Raw genomic sequence first — 21,104 nt, forward strand, 5'->3', positions numbered from 1 at the left:
AGTGATTTTTCCTCCCTTGGTATCCTACTGTTAATTGAATTGTCTCCTTAGACTGACCTCCAACTTGGTATGGCAACTCCCATCTTTTCATGTGCTGTGTATTTATACCCGCTACAGTATTTTCCACTCTGTGTATCTGATGAAGTGGGTTCTAGCCCATGAAAGCTTATGCCCAAATAAATTTGTTAGTCTCTAAGGTGTCACAAGGACTCCTCGTTTTCTCTTATGGATGCATCTCCCTACCCAGCACCTGTCCCCCACTCCTTGGTTCTTAGAATCTTGTGTTCTGCAGGCCATCAGGAAGATCTCTGGTGGCCCACAGATGAGTTTGGTCTGGTCTTTTTCACTGGTTCTCTGTTAGGGGAACAGGCAAAACAGCTATGGATGATATTCTGGACAGAACTGTAACTACTACAATATTTTAATACTATTTCTCTTACATTTACTTAGTCTCTAATCATTGTTAGAGGTGTTAAATTTAACAGCATGGCAATATAGAGAGCACTGTTTAAGGATCAATGTATTGTTTTAGGAAGGGATGTGGAGGCTTCTCGCAGAAAGTTAGTATTGCCTATGCAATAGCTCCTCTTCCACAGCAAGAAAAAAAAAAAAACCCTCAAAGCATGGAACAATGCCAGTCTTATTTGTAAATTCTTGTCATCAGTATCTAGGAGTTGCTTTCTTCTGGACACAGAGTACAAGCTCTTTCCTAGACTTTCAAACATTTAGTAAATAATACAAACTTCAAAACACCACAGTGAAGTAGTTATTATTACCATTTTGTAGACGGCAGCACTGAAGCAAACAGTTAAAGTCAACATTTATTTAAAAACTTGGGTGCCTAAAGTTAGGCACTTATATCCATATATGGTAATTACATAAAGGAGGCCTAATTTTCAGGGTACCCTGAGTTCCTACTCACTGACTTAAATGTGTGTTCAGCATCACAGAAATTCAGGGCACTTTTAATTAGATATCTAACTTTAGTCAACTAATTTTGAAAGCTTGGTCTATACCTCCTGCCACCCAGCCTTGTGTTTTGACCAGCCTTTACCTACGCTGTGTTATGTCAGCTTATGCTGCAGGTCACTTTTTGAATATGTACTCATGGTTTGGCTGTTTTCCTACTTTAATCAAGATTAGGAGGCCCCCCCCACTAAAAAAAGGGGTGGGGGTTTCCTTCAAATCGTTGCATCTGAGTGGTGGAGTATGCCTCCTCTCCAGGTCCTCAGTATCTCCAGGGATTCACAGCATAGAGGCCCTATGCCTCCACACCAGCTCTGGAACTGACTGCTGCTTTCTCTGATTCCATGTTAGCAGAGTTCCAAGACTTCTTTAGCAGGGGCTTTCCTAACAGAGAGGGAACATTAGGCTTAGCCTGTATTAACTCCTGAGTGGACATCCTATGGTTCTGGGCATTAACAATGCACATCTTTCCTCCCTGGCCCCTCCCCACACAAAAATCCCTAAACCCCCTGAGTGCCCAAGTCTACTTGAGCTGTTTAATGGTGGAGCCAGAAATGGAACTCAGCAATTCCTACCTTGCAGAGCTCAATCCTCTGTTTGCTTTGAGGCAGTGAAAAAGGAGAGCAGATAGTACATTGTGTCACAAATACAATGGTGATAGATGCTATAGAAAAACCTGAATGCCTTAGAGATTGTTCCTGCCAAGACCTTGAATTCATCTCTGGTAAAACATATTCTTTCCTATGGTCTCATGTCATGTATTATTTTATTTGCCTGGCTGTAGCAAAGCTTTTGATCTTGGGGTTCAAAACACAGAGAAACACTGCAAATTATTTTATGGAATAAAGTGTGAGGAATGTGTACCTCTAGAGAAGTTGTATTTGATCTGTTAGCCTATCATCTTTCAAGACTCTCAAAAAAGATAACATATTAGAGTTATAAATGTATGGAGAGATTACACCACCAAAAATATTATCTGGTATTTTAAAAACAAGTTTACCCATCCAGTTGCTTAAGTTACAAGCTTTATGGCAGTCATGCTTATGACACATGGTTTATGGAAAACTGCTACTTTGCCAGTTAGAGCTATTACTTCATTTCCCGGCTGGAGGTATGTTCCTATTATGACAAGTTCTCATCAAAAATAAACTGAATAATAGGGAAACAAGGAAACATTTTAACTTTTTTTTCAGCTCTCTAAATGTAGTGCAGCACTTCCACTATAATTAGTATGTGATTATATATAGCGAGAGTGAGAGAATATGTAGTGATGTGGTATAAAAGTTTTATTGACAATTTTAGGAGGACTAAACTGCCAATTTGTTCCTATGTATGAGATGACCTCCTAGGATTGGTCCACCAAAATACTGATCGCTCTTCTCTCAAATCCCTCTTTCAAGAAAAAAAAATATTTTAGGCATCTCCTTACATCATAAAAGAAGCAAGAAAGGGCACAAATCCATTTTTCTCCTTTGCAGGTCACCTTTAAGGTGTTCCCTCTCTCTGCAAAATTCCCATTCCCTCCTAACCAGTGACAAAGATGCCAAGCTTGGATCACTGAGTGATAGTACTGCAGGTAAAGTATCAGTCCAGTCCAGTGTACAATTTGTTAGAGAGGAATTCCAGCAAAAAACCCTCTTTCAGACTCCATCTGGGACATTAGAAACCTCTGTGGCCAGCCCTGTGCACAAGGATGTAGGGGGATAGGGATGTGCTGTAAGCTTTGGCCAGTGTCAGAGCCAGCAAAGGAAGAAAGCCAAGGTTCAAAAGTGGTCTTTTAAAAAATGTCCTTGCTGCTCTTTGCACGGCTGAGAGTGAGGATTAATTTCAGTCACCCAATGAGAGGGAATCATCACCTATTGCCACCAGCTTACAGGAAGATTTCCCAAGAGGTACTTCTATGGATTTGTCATTTCTCCATTGGAAGGCATTTGTGCTCAATAGAATGCTTTGCTTTCAAAAGCCTTATATTTGTTGTGCACAATGGTGTTATTCTGCATCACATTGCAAGGTCTGACATTTCATGTTACCGTGAGGTTTTGATTTCAGTTACATAAAGTTTGAGATGAGCCCAAACTGATATAACACGTGAGGCTGGGCTGGTATCTAAAAAGACTAGCTCAGCATAAGAGTTCGTCTCTCCTTTTTTCTGAAACATTTGAAAAATTGTTTATAAAAAGCTAAAAAGGTGCTGGCTATTAAGTTTCAGGTTTCTATTCTCCCACCTGTGTGTGTAGGGTTTCACGTGGTAACACCCAATAGAAGCTTAATTTACTTATTTAGTGCCAAGCACCATCATCTCTGGGATCTTACACTATTTTAAATAATAAATACATATACACTGCTTGCAAGAGGCAGCAGGAATCAGGGCCTATTCCTTATCTGTAATTATGCTTCTTTGAAGGTATCGTCATAGATTCCCACTGCTGAGTTTCCATTTGCTAGTACAGAGAAAATGTCCTAGCTCTGAGTTTTGAGGCAGCGGTTGTTGAGCACAGCTCTGCTTCATCATACACACTGAGCATCCGTCAATAGCTTACCTGTCTAGAACCTTCCCAGTTATTTCCTCCACGTGAGCCAGCTGGGAAACAAACCAGGAAATGCACACACTTTCCAAATAAAAAACAAAACAGCTCCTCCTTGAGGCTGTACAGAAACATATCCATAAAGATGCCTTAAAAACCAGAACTACCAAATAGTGCAGGGAGGCGGCTGGGTAAACAGTACTCCTGTGACATCATATCACTTTAAAAATCAATCTTTCATACAGCATTGACACTCTTGGGCCACAATCTTGCATTGTGGTTCACATAGGTGGGCTGCAGCTTACACATAGAGCCCCCACTGAAGCCACTGTGCAGCTGTCCGCAAGGGTGGATCACAATCCACGATCAGGGTCTTAATACTACAGTTTGAAGAGTATCTCAGAATAGAAATGGATACCCAATACTGTCACAAACAACACAATGGCAGCTCATTAGAAAGCAGTAGTGAATAACATGAAAAGTTTAATATCTATATCAGTATCTTTACATACTCACCTCCTTCATCTCCCTCCTCAAAACCCATCCTCTGGCACAAGTTGTTAAAGAAATCAGGCAATTAATGAAAGCTCGATTGAGGAACAGATGGGGGTAGTTGGCACTTGCTTTATCTATTGATAGTAATAAAATATTGCAAGTGTTTTATACACACATAGTCTATATTTGATTGTATCTCTCTAACCCCACCCTTCACACATCAGTTAATTTAAGTTCTTTGGGGGAAGAGATCATGTCTTTATCACAATGAGACACTGATCCTGACTGGAGCCTCTGGGGGGGGCTACCGTAATAAATATTGAACAATAATAATAATTTCTCCAAATAGAGAAGTAGTATGTGTGGTGCATAGTAGAGAAGATGTTGAATGGCTACTGCACAATGAGCTGAGGGAGCACGGCCTACAGCACCAATAGACCTTGAAAGATCCTGTTGCTCTGGGATCACTTTCCCTGGAGTGCTGAAATGGACCCAAGCAGACTAAGAAAGAAACAGAAATATACTGGGGCTGGCTCTGGATAGAGCCAATATAGCATTCCTGGTGTTTCTGTGAAATACAGCAAGTTGTTGGCAGAGCTGGAATGGCAGCAGCTAATGTTTGGTGTCCAGCCCCATGAGGCAGCACCTTCACTGATTGCATTCCAAAAAGAACTGACAGGGAGGATCCTAGAGAGCTCAAGTACTGGAAGTTGTCAGCACCCAACCTTGAAAATGTTGGCAACACATCCACAGGTTGACATGGTCTCCTATCCCTTCCTTAAGTAGACTGACTTCCAAAGGGTGGTGTCTTCACACTGGCACCAACCTACTTTCAGTACATGTCTCCAAAGGGTTGTGTGGCTGGCACCAGCCTCCATTCCCTGCTCATGCTAGGGGTTGGCTGACTCCAAAAACAGCTTCTGGTGTTCACTAATCTCTCAGAGCTACACAGTCTGACACAGGTCTTCTTCATTCAGTGTCTGACTTCTAACTGATCAGCATTGCATGCCAGGCAAGTTGGCTCCCTGGCATTTTTTCTCTCCTTCAATGCACATAAGTTCGCTTTTGCTGCCTGGGTCACGCCCTTTCTGCAAATCCCTGGGCTGCTTTGACATTGCATTAGCTCAAACCTAACATTAATGCAGGCCTCGAATTTGCAGAAAACTAAAGCTACTATTGTGGTATAACAGCACTTGCTACCTTATTTCAAGCATGGTGGAAAGAACTTGCTTCATTTTGTTAATTATACTTAACAAATTTTCAAAAGGTTACATTGCCAATGAAGTAGTGTATGGATTTTGCATCTATCCGTCTGCTGTAAGGAGTGTGTTCTCATCTTGGTGCTCAGAGATTTACGCATATAATTTCTGTTCATGTTAATGAGTTAATCCATTTGGTAACACACACTGCCGAACTAAGCCCTCCATTCAGGGTGCCTATGTCACGTCAGTGACAAGGAACAGATGTTTACAGACATACTCCTGAACCAATACAGGGCATGCCTTAAATATTCAAAAGATTGGGACAGATCTTGATTAAAAAAAACAGTTGTTTAACCTCTTTTGCTTTGATTTAGACTGGAAGTGTCATGACAGAGAGCAGGAAGGATGTGCTCATAATTAAGGTACAGAATTGTGTGTCAGATGACCTGGGTTTATTCCTTGCTGTGTGACATGTCCTTTGGAGTCTTGTGCAGGTCTCTTCAAAAGAGCTCAGCATTGGCCCAACTCTCTTCTTACTAGTATCACTGATTTCAGTTTGAGCAGAAGTAGGCCTGTGCTGACCACTTTTAAAAATCCCACTCCTGCAGTTTCCACTGAAATCTGTGCACCCAAACTCACGAGTGCTCAGCGCCTCTGAAAATCAACGTACGATTGCTCCATGCCTCAATTTTCCCATCTGTAAAATGCAGATGATATCCCAATTCCTCGCAGGCTACTGTGAAACTAAATTAATGTTTATAAAGCACTGAGATCCTTGAATCCATAAATTTTAAGTATTACGAGTAGTTTGGGAATTATGTCTGGGAACAAAGCAGAAGTGCAGAGATACATAATTATTTTAAAATTGATCAGATTTTGTCTATATCAAAAAGATTAATTTCAGTGTTTAGTAGTTAGCCCATTCCAATATCCGCCTCTCCGTCATTGGCCAAACCAAAACCCTGTGTCCATGCACTCCCAAACTTTGGGGAAGCACAGAGCCAGATCCAAACTTTGGAACTAAGCTTGACTACACTGCAGGGGAAACTGACAGTATGAGTGTTGCTTATAGAGTCAACCGAGTCATTCTTCACAATATTCCTGGAAAGACTGTGATCAACTGTAATTGCTTATTATGCAGAGAGAGTCACCCATTTCCAAAAGATTACTTTTCATTGCAGTCTGGTGAGATAATCCTCACCTCTTATAACCAGCTCAGTTTTAAGGTGGATTTCCTCCTGTCTCAAAGAGACTAAAAGAAGCATGAAGGTTGAGAACTGTATATTTCTAAAGTCTAAAATCATTTTGCAAACTTGGTACCTGGCTACAGAAAAGATGCATAAGGTATACAACACAAACATAATAGACTTGAATGCCCTACACCCCAGTTCAGGGAGTGTTATATGCACTCGCTGTGGGGGAAGCTGTACTTTATGGCAGATTCAACGCCTTGTCCTGTCAAGGGAAGGCTCTTAGACAGTCAGCATTTGGATACCCTGGTGACGGGTTCAACATAAGAACCTAGATAAATAAGAACCCTAACTAGAGGTTGCTTGAGAAATACACTGAATCAGTTCATCTCCTTAGTGTTCTGTCCACACTCTCTCCCAGCCAGGGCTACCCTGTGAATACACAGGGACAACCTGCTCTTCACAGCACCTAACATGAGTAGCTGGCGGGCACCCTGGGTATGTTTGCTGAGGTAGAGGAGGAGGATGCCTTTCCACAGGCAATCCAAACAACTATTCCAGCTAGGGTGACCAGAGATTCCAATTTTATAGGGACAGTCCCGATATTCAGGCTTTGTCTTGTATAGATTCCTATTACCCCACACCCCTAGTCCTGATTTTTCACACTTGCTATCTGGTCACCCTAATTCCAACCCTTGGGATGGAGTAGCTTCTGCAGCCCTTGACCCTTCTATGCGGATGTCAAAAGTTGGTAGATCCACATATTCACACATGCTCCCCTCAGCCCCATCTGAGCACCAGAGAACTGAGAGTGCTGCAAAACTTTTGTGCGTGCTTCTGAAATCGTACACCCTTTGTACAACTATCACACTGCAGGGGAAGAGGCGGAAGTTGTTGCAGCCTGCACACAGAATTCGACTGTTTAGCTGCAGTGTGTATTTGTGCCTTACAGTAGTAAGCAGAGTTACTAATTACAGCAGGTCTCCATGCACATGCAGTTTATATAATCATCATACTAGTGCCACAAGCCCCTCCGTAATCAAGGCCCTGCCACAATTTTCATTACATTTAATTTCTCATAGGTTAATAACTAAACACATTCTTCCCATAGTGAAATGTAGCAGAGAAAAATCTCAGGAGGAGTGAATTGTGAAGTTTTTCCTTCAAAATTGTTAATACTAATTTTCTGTAGGGAGTTAAAAAAGCAAAGCACAGTCTCACTGGGCTTGTATAACTACAAACTGACATTCAGGAAAAGAAATTTCACAGACAGTTGCCTATACCTTTCTGGCAATTCAGTTTAAAAAACCCCAACTATATCATTCACAAACAGGTCACTCAGCATGTTGTCATCACCCGTATCCATAACATTATGATGGTCCCATAGCATAAGATAGTTGGGAATGGATAAGCTATAACATTTTACAATCTGTACTGAGTATGCAGTTTTGAAAATTAGGTAAATAAGCATTTCCTAGGCAGACCGTTTCCATTCCAAATACCAACCAAGCAAACTTATCACTGTCACCTTTGGATTTACTCTCTTTCCCTCTTTTTGTCTATTTAGTACCCTCACTTGTGAGACATCTCACTATAGGTACCAATCCTGCATTTGGATCTCTGAAGGTGAACCCGTACACTCAGATGTAGTCCTCCCTGGTTCGGCAACATCCAGCTGCCGTTATGGTCCTTTGGAGCCAGCCATTGTACTGCTGAGCCAGGACTGGAGGAGTTCAAAGAGGGCTTAAAGCCACCTTTGTGCACAAGGACACTCTCTCTTCCCCCCATGTTGCTCTGTGTGCTTCTCATCCGCATCCTCATCAAGGATCAGGACTAAAGTGTTTAAAGAATCAGGCTAAGAAGCATTGGAGATTCCCAAGTTGTGCTTTCTCCAGGGGATGCATATTTTGCACCACTAGAGAAATAATGTAATCACCATGGAGAGACAATAGAAATGATTATGTGTGTTAAATCTTAATACAGTAGAACCTCAGAATTATGAACTGACTAGTCAGCCACACACCTCATTTAGAACCAGAAGTATGCAATCAGGCATCAGCAAAGACCAAAAAAAAAAAAAAAAAACGCCAAAAACAAAATACAGTACAGTACTGTGTTAAATTTAAACTACTACAAAAATAAAGGAAAGTTTAAAAAAGATTTGACAAGGTAAGGAAACTGTTTCTGTGCTTGTGTAATTTAAATGAAGATGGTTAAAAGCAGCAATTTTCTTCTGCATAGTAAAGTTTCAAAGCTGTATTAAGTCAATGTTCAGTTGTAAACTTTTGAAAAAACAACCAGACGTTTTGTTTAGAATTACAAACAACCTCCATTCCCGAGATGTTCATAACGCTGAGGTTCTACTGTAACTGAATTTAATTTACCCAAAATATCAGTATTTGCCTGAAACGGTTAAATGTGTGTTATGTCCCTGGTGTTACACCACTGTATACAATAATAGCACTAGGCCTGACCTGCAATGGCAGCTAATTAGTTCCTGTCACCAGAGGGCATCAGAGGACAAGCTGATTTCTAGATAGGAAGATATGGCTTGTGCTTTTAGTTACCATACCTTCCTTTTAGTTACACCAGTAGACTTGTGTCTCCTCTCCCATTGTGTAATGTCATCGACTTCACCTACCAAAGTGAGAGGGGAATAAGGCCCAGTGCTCAAGGATGCTCCTTACGTGAGTTGGTCATTTGGAGCCAGATCCTTCCATTAGGATGGAGCTGGTTGCTCCCTGCACTGTGCCAGCCCTGCTATATGGGCTGAAGCCATTACCCCACCTCCTACCTGCCCCTCCCTACCTTCTTTTTCCACATCTTGCTTCCTAAAATAGACATAGACCACAGGGACTGTCTGCTATTGTGTGTTGCTCCTGTGCAGCTATGCAAGGGAGGGGGAATCTCCTTGCTTGCTTCTCTACAGGGACTACACACAACCAGGCACAAAGGCTTCAGCATAATTCAGGAACATAATTAAACCGTGCTTCAGTCATGCCTATATTGCAAGCCAAAGCGTTGGGAATTATTTTTGTGGTATGCAGGCTCACCAACAACATACTAATAATATTTAGCACTTCTTACCACATGTTCTGAAAGTGCAATACAAAATGGTTAAGTCTCATCATACATACAGGGAAACTGAGACCCAGGGAGTTTTACTTACCCTGGCCACATAGCGAACAGGTAGCCGAGCTAGGAAAATACATCCCCATCTGACTTCCCCTCTGTTTGCTTTTGTAGTGTAGGTGAAACCTGTAGGGTACAGTGAGATTAGAGGGCTCTTAAAGTTTCATATGGATTCTCACCACCACTTGGAGTGAGTCGAGGGATTTATTTCTACATTAAATGCAGGCTCAGTTGCTCAGTGTGAGAGGATGTTTTTTTAAGTCTTACTTGACTGAGGTGTACATTTTAAAGTTAGTTTTATTTCCCACATTAATTTTGAGAACAGATCTAGCATAAGAAATCTGCAGTTTGTCTGGTGGTGCAATAACAAAGGCAGACATATGTCAGTTAAGCAGAGAAAGATACTGTCCATGAAAATAAAACCACCAATCATTTTTATGCATTCTGAACGCATTACATTTAAACAGAATGGGGCAGGCCAAGCGACTCTTCATTTTTACCACTCTTGCTTCTTCTTAAAAATAAGTTTTCATGTAACCTTCAAAATTATGACCAATCACAGAAACTACAAACCTCAAATAATAATAAAAAATTATAATAGTAATAGTAAAAAATAAAGCATTTGTTAAAAGAATTTTTTAAAAAAACTTTGACAATTAACCATTTTTTTTTAATAAAAAAACCTAACAATTTGCTTTGCATGCTTATCTCTGAACAAGATCGCCACATATGAGAATTTTAAAACAATTTTTGTTTTAAACTAACTTTGAAAACAATTGTTTTCTAAGGTGCTTGTGAGTATGTATTAGCTCTTTAGGCCCCAACATTGGACACCAAAAATGATGGAATAAGAAGTCGGTAAAGTACAGGTAGGAGTGAGTGAGGAACAGTGAAACATAAGAGTCCCATTTAAATATAGCACATGAAGGTGAGCAACTGAATATTGACAAATGTACAAAATGTACAAGTGCTTATATACAAATGCTAGAAGTATAAATACTAAGATGGGTGAACTAGAATGCCTGGCTTTAAATGAGGATATTGATACAGTAGGCTTTGGGGAAACTTGGTGGAATGATGATGATCAGTGGGACATAGTAATGTAATACTAGAGTACAAAATGTATAGGAATGACAGAGTAGGTTGTGCTGGTGGGGGAGGGATGCTATATGTGAAAGAAAGCATAGTGTCAACTAAAGTAAAAAATCTTAAAATGAATCAAATTGTACCATAAGATCTTTATGGATAGAAATTCCATGCTTGAACAATAAGAGGATAGCAGTAAGACTATTCTACTGACCACCTGGCCAGGATGGGAACAGCGATTGTGAAATGCTCAGGGAGATTAGAGAGAGTACAAAAGCAGAAAACACAATAATAATGCGGGATTTCAATTATCCTCATATTGACAGGGTACGTGTTACCTCAGGATGGGATGCACAGCTTACATTTCTAGACACCATTAATGACTGCTTCTTGTAGCAGCTAGTCCTGGAACCAACAAGGGGAGAGGCAATTCTTGATTTAGTCCTAAGTGGCTCACAAGATCTGGTCCAAGAGGTGAATATAGCTGAACCGCTCAGTAATAGCGACCATAAATTAAATTTAACATCTTTGTAGGGTGGAAAATGCCAAAGAAACTTACCACAGTTGCAGTTAACTTCAAAAAGGGGAACTATACAAAAATGAGGAAGCTAGTTAAAAATTAAAAGGAACAGTCACAAGGGTGAAATACCTGCAAACTGCATGGAGACTATTTTAAAACACCATAGAGGCTTAAACTAAATGTATACCCCAAATAAAAAAAAAACAGTAAGAGAACCAAGAAAATGCCACCATGGCTTAACAGCAGAGTAAAAGAGGTGGTTAGAGGCAAAAAGGCATCCTTTAAAAATTGGAAATCAGATTTTATTGAGGAAAATAAAAAGTAGGATAAACTTTGGCAAGTCGCATATAAAAAGCACAATAACAAGCCTTGTGGATGGGGTGAGAGGAAGCGGTAGATAATGATATAGCTTGACTTTAGTAAAGCTTTTGATACAGTCTCACATGACCTTCTCAGAAACAAACTAGGGAAATGCAACCTAGATGGAGCTACTATATGGTGGGTGCATAACTGGTTGGAAAACCATTCTCAGAGAGTAGTTATCAGTGGTTCTCAGTCATACTGGAAGGGCATAACAAGTGGGGTCCCACAGGGCTCAGTGCTGGATCCGGTTCTGTTCAATATCTTCATCAGTGATTTAGATAATGGCATAGAGAGTACACTTATAAAGTTTGTGGAGAATACAAAGCTGAGAGGGTTGCAAGTGCTTTGGAGTATAGGATTAAAATTCAAAATGATCTGGACAAACTGGAGAAATGGTCTGAAGTAAATAGGATGAAATTCAATAGGGACAAATGCAAAGTACTCTACTTAGGAAGGAACAATCAGTTGCACATATTCAAAATGGTAAATGACTGCCTAGGAAGGAGTACTGCAGAAAGGGATCTGGGGGTCATAGTGGACCACAAGCTCAATATGAGTCAACAGTGTAACACTGTTGCAAAAATGCGAACATCATTCTGGGAAGTATTAGCCGGAGTGTTGTAAGCAAAACATGAGAAGTAATTCTTCCGCTCTACTCTGCACTGATTAGGCCTCAACTGGAGTATTGTGTCCAGTTCTGGGTGCCACATTTCAGGAAAGATGTGGACAAATTGGAGAAAGTCCAGAGAAGAGCGACAAAAATTAAAGGTCTAGATTAAAGGTCTAGAAAACATGACCTATGGAGGGAAGATTGAAAAAATTGGGTTTGTTTAATCTGGAAAAGAGAAGACTGAGAGGGGACATAACAGTTTTCAAGTACATAGAAGGTTGTTACAAGGAGAAGGGAGAAGAATTGTTCTTCTTAATCTCCGAGGATAGTACAAGAAGCAATGGGCTTAAATTGCAGCAAGGAAGATTTAGGTTGGACATTAGGAAAAGCTTCCTAACTGTCTGTGGTTAAGCACTGGAATAAATTGCCTAGGGAGGTTGTGGAATCTCCATCATTGGAGATTTTTAAGAGCAGGTTAGACAAACACCTGTCAGGGATGATCTAGATAATACTTAGTCCTGCCATGAGTGCAGGGGACTGGATTAGATGACCTCTCACGGTCCCTTCCAGTCCTATGATTCTATAAGGAGGCCAAGAAAGAATTAAGAGCAACTAGCTAAAGACATAACTAACAACAACATTTTTTTTTAAGTACACCAGAAGCAGGAAGTCTGCCAAACAGTCAGAGGGGCCACTGGACAACTTAGGTGCTAAAGGAGCACTCAGGCAAGACAAGGCTATTGCAGAGAAGCAAAATGAATTATTTGCATCAGTTTTCACTGCAGAGGATATGGGGGACATCCCCATGCCCGAGTCATTCTTCTTAGTTGACAAATCTGAGGAACTGTTCCAAATTGAGGTGTCAATAGAGAAGGTTTTGGAACAAACCAATACATTAAACCGTAATAAGGTCACCAGGACCAGATGGCAATCATCCAAGAGTTCCAAAGGAACTCAAATATAAAATTGCAGAGCTATTAACTGTGGTATGTAACCTATCACTTAAAATCAGCCTCTGTAAGATGACTGTCAGATAGCTAATGTAACACTGATTTAAAAAAAAAAAAAAAAAAGCTTGCCAGGATCACCTCTGGTGCCTAACTTCAGTACCAGGCAAATTGGTTAAAACTATAGTAAAGTATGGTAAAGAACATAATTATCAGACACATAGATGAACACTGTGTGTTAAGGAAGATACAATGCAGTTTTTATAAAGGGAAATCATGCCTCACCAATGTGCTAGAATTCTTTGAGGGTACCAGAGAGCAAGCATCTGGACTGATCCACTCAACATAGTGTACTTGGACTGTCGGAGAGACTTTGACAAAGTCCCTCAAAGGTTCTTAAGCAAAATAAGCAGTCATGGGATAAGAGGAAAGGTCCTCTCATGGTTCAGTAACTGGTTAAAAGATAGGAAACAAAGGGTAGGTATAAATAGTCAGTTTTCACAATAGAGAGAGGTAAATAGTGCAATTCATAATGCTCTGGAAAAAGGGGTGAAACAGTAAGGTGGCAAAATTTGCAGAAGACACAAAATTACTCAAGATAGTTAAGTCCAAAACTGACTGTGAAGAGTTACAAAGGGATCTCACTAAGTTGAGTGTCTAGGCAACAAATGGCCAATGAAATTCAATGTTGAGAAGTGCAAAGTAATGTACATTGGAAAAAAAAATCCCAATCATACATACAAATTGATGGGGTCTAAATTAGCTATTACCACTCAAAAGAGAAATCTTGGAGTCATTGTGGATAGTTCTCTGAAAACATCCCTTCAATGTGCAGCAGTAGTCAAAAACCTATAGGACATTAGGAACCATTAGGAAAGGGATAAATAATAAAACATCATAATGCCACTATATAAACGCATGGTATACCCACATCTTGAATAGTAATGCAGTTCTGGTCACCCCATCTCAAAAAAGATATATTGGAGAAGGTACAGAGAATGGCAACAAGAATGATTAGGGGAATGGAATAATACAACAAGATATTAAAAAGACTGGGACTGTTCAATTTAGAAAAGAGACAACTAATGTGTCTAATGTGGATATGATAGAGATCTATAAAATCATGAATGGTGAATAGGGAAGTGTTATTTACTCCTTCACATAACAGAAGAACTAGAGGTCACTTACTGAAATTAACAGGCAGTAGGTTTAAAATAAACAAAACACAGTCAACCTGTGGAACTTGTTGCCATGGGATGTTGTGAAGGCCAAAACTATAACTAGATTAATAAAAGAATTCGCTAAAATCATGGAGGATAGGTTCAGCAATGGTCAGGAATGCAACCCCATGCTCCAGGTGTCTCTAAACTTCCAACTGCCAGTTACTGGGACTGGACGACCAGTGATGGATCACTCAAAATTGCCCTGTTCTGTTAATTCCTTCTGAAGCAACTAGCACTGGCCACTCTCAGAAGATAGGATACTGGGCTAGATGGACCATTGGTCTGACACAGTAAGGCTATTCTTATGTTATGTACGAATTGAACCAATGGCTCCTGATGTTTACGCCTATGCTCTATCCTATTGCACACTACCTCCCATGTGTTGAATAGGGAGATATTTTAATGAAATAGGGCTGTTAACATAATCTCTCCCACATCCATTATCACGTGCATAATTCCTACCATCAGGAAACCTAAGCACAAGTTGAAAACTGAAGCAGCTTAAAAGTTGAAGTGCCACTTTCTTCAGTCATGCTCGATGGGTATAATCTAAACTGCAATTTGCTTAATATTTATTTATTGTTATCTTTCCTCCAGTCATTTTTCTCCTACCTGAATGGGGAAAATATTTTTAAAGGGGCACTGCCCTTTAAAATCATAGGTCAAATTTAGCTCTGGAGGTATTCTACCAATGTCAATGCAGCATACCTTTCCAAATTCCCCAGTGTGTAGGGACAGCTCATTCTCTGACACTCTGCATCCATTCTTCTCCAAGTGCTGGGAAGGGGAACTCTAGAGTCAGGGAGGGCCATAGCCCCACCTTCTTCCTCACTCCCTTTGGGGGCCTGAGTGGTCTCAGAGATACAGGAAGGGAGCAGCCCAGGATACAGAAGCTGCAATGGCACCTACACAAGCCACACAAGTCTCCTTAGTATCAGAAGGGTAGCCGTGTTAGTCTGAATCTGTAAAAAGCAACAGAGGGTCCTGTGGCACCTTTGAGACTAACAGAAGTACTGGGAGCATAAGCTTTCGTGGGTAAGAACCTCACTTCTTCAGATGCAAGTAATGGAAATCTCCAGAGGCAGGTATATATCAGTGTGGAGATAACGAGGTTAGTTCAATCAGGGAGGGTGAGGTGCTCTGCTAGCAGTTGAGGTGTGAACACCAAGGGAGGAGAAACTGTTTCTGTAGTTGGATAGCCATTCACAGTCTTTGTTTAATCCTGATCTGATGGTGTCAAATTTGCAAATGAACTGGAGCTCAGCAGTTTCTCTTTGGAGTCTGGTCCTGAAGTTTTTTTGCTGTAAGATGGCTACCTTTACATCTGCTATTGTGTGGCCAGGGAGGTTGAAGTGTTCTCCTACAGGTTTTTGTATATTGCCATTCCTGATATCTGACTTGTGTCCATTTATCCTCTTGCGTAGTGACTGTCCAGTTTGGCCAATGTACATAGCAGAGGGGCATTGCTGGCATATGATGGCATATATAACATTGGTGGACGTGCAGGTGAATGAGCCGGTGATGTTGTAGCTGATCTGGTTAGGTCCAGTGCTGGTGTTGCTGGTGTAGATATGTGGGCAGAGTTGGCATCGAGGTTTGTTGCATGGGTTGGTTCCTGAGTTAGAGTTGTTATGGTGCGATGCGTGGTTGCTGGTGAGAATATGCTTAAGGTTGGCAGGTTGTCTGTGGGCGAGGACTGGCCTGCCTCCCAAGGTCTGTGAAAGTGAGGGATCATTGTCCAGGATGGGTTGTAGATCACTGATGATGCGTTGGAGAGGTTTAAGCTGAGGACTGTAGGTGATGGCCAGTGGAGTTCTGTTGGTTTCTCTTCTGGGCCTGTCTTGTAGCAGGAGGCTTCTGGGTACACGTCTGGCTCTGTTGATTTGTTTCTTTATTTCCTTGTGTGGGTATCGTAGTTTTGAGAATGCTTGGTGAAGTCTCCTTGTGCCCTTTCCACCTTCCTGACCCACCTGCATAAGTGCCAGGCACACACTTGCCCTTAATGAGTAATTTTTAAAAGCAGCAAACAGATGTAAGCATGTGTGCCTGTGATGGGGCAGACTGCTCCTTAAGGGCAGTATTGCCAACTGGTCAGTCCACCTTGCCACCTGGCATGGCTCTTTAAGCACTGAAAGGTCAGATTATAGATGTAAGGATCTGGGAGATATTGGGAAAGAGGAAGTGGTCCCAGGAGTAAGTAGGGGTTGGGATGAAATCCTGGTACGGTTTCTTTAAGGGCAAGGAGCATTGCAGAGAGGGTAGAAAAAGGTACTCCTCTCTCCAAACCAATGGGAATGAGCTGGGAGAAAGGGAACAGCATAATGCTGCTTCCCTCATAGCAGGGCAGATGCAGGAGCTCAGAGCATGGAAGAGTTGTGAGCAATGAGCTGGCAGGCAAAGTGGCAAAAAAAAAAGTTTAAAATGGGCAAATTGATGTAGAGCGCCCTTCAAGGAAGCTGGAATTTAGAAGTCTAATTAAAATTGAGTTGAGAGAGGAATGGCAGGATTTATACCCAAAAGAAAGGAAGGGGAAAATATTCCATGAAATATGCCCAAGAGTCAGAAAATGCTGATATACTCCAAGGCCCTGAGAGACAGAGTGAAGGGGCTCCGCTAATTTTAACTGTCCATTGTGGTTTAAATAGTAATTTGTTTTTAATAAATAAACAAAGATGGATTAAGTGGGATGCACAAGGTCCAGGAAACCGTTGATCATCTCCTTGGGGAGGGCAAAGAGTGTACCATCGAAAGGAGGTATTTATATGAAAAACTTAGAGGCCTTAAAGTATCAACATTTTCGCTGAAACACCTAGTAAGAGCATCAGGAAAAATGGGGTCCTATAAAAATAACATTGCAATTCTTTATGAACACTGGGAAAGGCAAAAGACTTCAATTCTTGAATTATATATGTGTCCAGTGCTTGGCAGTCAGACTCAGCAAGTGAGTCTGCTTCGCTGTAAAACACAGAAAGAACAAGAAAGGGGCAGAAGCTAAAAGTGGTAAGAAGGCTCCAGAGTTGGCAGGAAGCAGACACCAGCAGGAGAAACCCTCTGAGTCTGAGGACGAAGCAGAGCTAGCTGAGGGGTAATAACTGCTTGAACTATCCTGGTCCAGGAGAACTAAGGAGATGCTTACCATAAGGAGAAGTCAGAGACTGAGAGGTAAATTACAACCCAACCCTGAACTCCAGGAGGAGAACTGGGGACTCCTGGTAAGGAAAGGGACAATAATTGCTTGAGCTTGTTCCAGGAGGAAGGCTCCTGCCATAAGGAGAGACAAAGACAGAAAGAGAACCCTGAGGGGACTGGGACCCCAGCTTAGGGTATATCTACACTAATAAAAAACCCACAGCATCACGTATCAGAGCCCAACAAGTCTGCTGACTTGCACCTGTGGGGCTCTGGTTGTGGGAGTACATATAGCAATGTAGACATTCCGGCTTAAGCTTCCCACGTGTGGGGTCTCAGAACCCAGGCTCCAGCCTGAGCCTGAATGCCTACACTGCAGTTTTATAGCCCTATGACCTTACAGCATCACGAGCTCAAGTCAGCTGTCTTGAGCCCGATGCATCCATGCCATGGATCTTTTATTGCAGCGTAGACTTATCTTTAGAGGGCAGGCTTCAGATGAACCTGGAAAGCCAGAAGCACCTTTCAGAGAGAGAAGGTGGGCAAAGTAATATATTTTATTGGACCAACTACAGTTGGTGAGAGAGACCAGGTTTTGAGCTTCTCTCAGCAACAGAAGTTGATCCCATAAGAGAGATTACCTCACCCACCTTGTCTCTCTAATATCCTGGGACTGCTACAACATCACTGAAAAGAAGCACCTTTTGTTTATCTTGGCCTTTTTTTATGGACCCTTTTGTATAAGATTTTGTAATAAACAAGTCCAAAAGGAGGGTATTATTAAGTCAAGTGTCAAGAGTGCCTGAAATGGATTTATTGGCTTCCTAAGAAGGGAAACTGAGGCAGACAGGTTGTGCAGTGCCACACTAATTCAGCAGGGGGCACTACAGTGCAGTCACAACCTATGACAGAGCCCCATTAAAATATTAGGCTGTGCCCAATTAAAATTTAGTTGGTTAGAAATAGTGTCGAAGGCACTAAGCATTTGTGTACGGCTCCCACTAGCATTCATGAGAGTTACTGCTCATAAAAAGGGCAGAACAATTTTTCTGTATCAGAAAAATGCCAGCTTACAATATTTGTATGCAAGACCTTGGCCACCAAGCGTTAAACAAACACAGTAGCACACCAGTTTAAGGATACATTTTTGCACTGGGAACAAACAGATGTTGAAGAACCTGAGCCTGATGCTTCCTTGCCTCTTGTGTAGTCATTTACACCAGTGCAAAGTGAGTGTGCAGTGTTATCATTCTGATCTGGTAGTAGTTTGCATTCACTCTGCACTAAACGAGATGTAACGCAATGGAGAATCAGGCCCTTAAAATCCAAGGAAATGAAGTGTATAATGTAATCTAGGAATAGGCAATAATGGACATTTCCATTTGATATCACTGCAACAGTTAACGTGCAGATTCCCTCGAGTATTCCCCCAGGCATCAGGTAAAGAACTAATGGACTTTGAGCTAATAGGGCTTTTTGTCAGTGAGGTGAGAGAGCACCGTGGAATAGGAGGAAATTATTTCTTCAGCCCATTGTTATCATGCACAGCAAGGAGATGTGCTTAAACACGTCAGAGGCCAGTATCTCAATGGAACATATTTATAGCACTGTTTTTGGAGACGAAAATAGTTCTGCCACTGAGAGAGGGAACAAAAAGTGTTACCTAAAAATAAATGTCCCAAGTTGATGTTACCTGCAGTGCTGGGTTTACAGTGGCGCCATGGAGCTGGGCCCATGCGCAGAAGGGGCCCCAGCCTGCTCTGCTTGCACTGTGCCCTGAGATCCCGCCAGCCCACTGGCTCCCCCCCCGCCCGCCCACCCACCCACCACTTGCGCCTCTCGGCCTGCCCGTCAGCCAGCCGATGCCTCCTCTCTACCCCTTGGCCTCACCCGCCGGCTTCTCTCTGCCTCCTGGCTGGATCCCAGTGCACCTCTGGCTCCGGGCAGTCTCTGCTTCCCACCACCTGGGGGCCCCCACCTGTCTCCCTGGAGCTGAGCCTCCTGGGACTGATGCAGAAGCCTGGTCAGTCTCGGCCAGGTAGGGGTGGGGAACAGTGTGGGGGGCTTGGTTGGGCCCTTCCAGGCAAGTGGGTCCTGAGGGAGCCTGGGTGGGGCAGGCCCTGGCCTGGCTGATTGCGCCACTCTTGAGGAGCCGGTGATTCCCCGCCCTAGGACACTGGTGGCTCAGCCGGGCAGTTGCTTCCCAGCAGGGCGAGTGGGGCCAGGAGGCAGGGTGTGGGGGAGTGGGTCTCCGGAGGGCCTGGGGCGGTGCGGGGCTGTGAAACTGCAGGGAAGATCTCTGTGTGTTGGGGCACTAGGGAGTGGGGGGTTCTGTGTGGGGTGCTGGGAGTTGTGTCAGAGTCAGGGGAGGCTGGGCATAGTGGGTCTGGGGGGGAGCTTTGGCCATAGGGAATCGGGGTGTATGTGTTCCGGCATTGGGTGGGGGGCTGTATGGCATGACATGGGCCAACCCCCGAGGGGAAGGGGCATGCTGGCAGCACAAGGCCAGGAGGGCCATTGTACGTCTGGCAACTGCCAGTCTGTAAATAGTGCCCTCACACAGGGCTGGGTGGAGCGGGGACATCCCTGCCATGCCATGCCCCATTGCCCCTTGTTGGCCCCTCGCTCCAGGGACTGAACCCCCTGCGCCATGCTCTATTTTCCCCATGGGGGCCCACAAATATGTTTGGCGCTGGGCCCACAAAAGGTTAATCTGGCCCTGGTTACCTATTTCATTTCCTTTTTAAGAGTTGGATAAATGGACTACATGAAGAAACATTTGGGTTGTGCTGGCAGTACTGAGGCCCTTTTGGAGCTTGAACAGTTTTCACTTTCACACACTACTAATTTATCAGCAGTTATCCATTTTCTGCAAAACAATCTGTTAGTAAGAAAAAAGGTAATTAAATATGCATAGGGAAATTAGCCAATATAGGCAAAAACATGGTTGGGAATCATTGGGATAGATGCACATTTTCCTTCACATACATTGTTCTCTCACAAACTGGCATGACTCTCATTGGCTTCAATATGTTTTACCTGCTTATGCTGGGGCTGAATGTGGTCAGTATTAGTAACTTCTCTCTTTTTACCCAAAGGATAAAACATGTTTTCAAATAAAACAGTGCCAGATCCTCAGTTGGTGAATATTAATGTTGTTTCATTGACCTTAATGGAGGGGATTTATACTAGCTGAGGGTGTGGGCCATCAATTCTGCCGAGTTATACAGCTGTAGCTTCCATTGACTTCAAGGGGAATAGCACTCATGTCATTGAAGGCAGAATTGAGCACAAGTAGTTCTATTACTATAAGCTAATAATAATATAACATCTATAACTCTAGTCCGTCTAAAAATTTCAAGGAACTGGCAGATCTTGCACTCCCATCATAAGACCATTTGTCTCTCTAAAGGGCCTGAAGTTAAAATACTTCTAAGCATGGCACAGCTCATTTAAAAAGGAGAGTACCCAGGAGAGAAGTCCTTCCTATCATAGCTCATTAGCATGATTTGGATTTCTATATGGATAAGATAAACTAAAACCCCAAATCTGAACACCAAAGCTTGATCTAGGAGTTCATCCCTCAGACCTTTTTTCAATAATGGGCTGAATTCACAAACCTATTCTGAATACCCCAAAGTTTGAGGAAAATTGGATTCATATCTGTTTTTGGATCCCCAGTTTGAGACTATTCAGATCTGAGTGTGATGTTGCAC

The 21,104-nt window shown here is 42.3% G+C and overlaps 1 protein-coding gene across 7 annotated transcripts in view; it reads left to right on the top strand.

Annotated features, from left to right (window-relative positions):
- Positions 1-21,104, top strand: part of LOC117878086 (translation initiation factor IF-2-like) — a 31,312-nt gene that overhangs the window by 2,627 nt on the left and 7,581 nt on the right. For 2 of the 7 annotated variants that reach the window (XR_004645881.1, XM_034772033.1), the window contains exon 2: positions 5,563-5,610. The exons of 2 other annotated variants lie outside the window; for them this stretch is intronic. Coding sequence is in view for 1 of the 5 variants with exons in the window: in XM_034772033.1 (XP_034627924.1) it covers positions 5,563-5,610 (48 nt within the window). In the remaining 4 variants the exon portion in view is untranslated. Of the gene's footprint in view, positions 1-2,444; positions 2,543-5,562; positions 5,611-18,928; positions 19,427-21,104 lie in introns of those variants that run through there. 3 more of the 7 variants (XR_004645882.1, XR_004645883.1, XR_004645884.1) reach the window with 3 other exon arrangements.

The sequence above is a fragment of the Trachemys scripta genome, chromosome 5 (assembly GCF_013100865.1).
Source record: "Trachemys scripta elegans isolate TJP31775 chromosome 5, CAS_Tse_1.0, whole genome shotgun sequence".
Classification (NCBI taxonomy): domain Eukaryota; kingdom Metazoa; phylum Chordata; order Testudines; family Emydidae; genus Trachemys; species Trachemys scripta.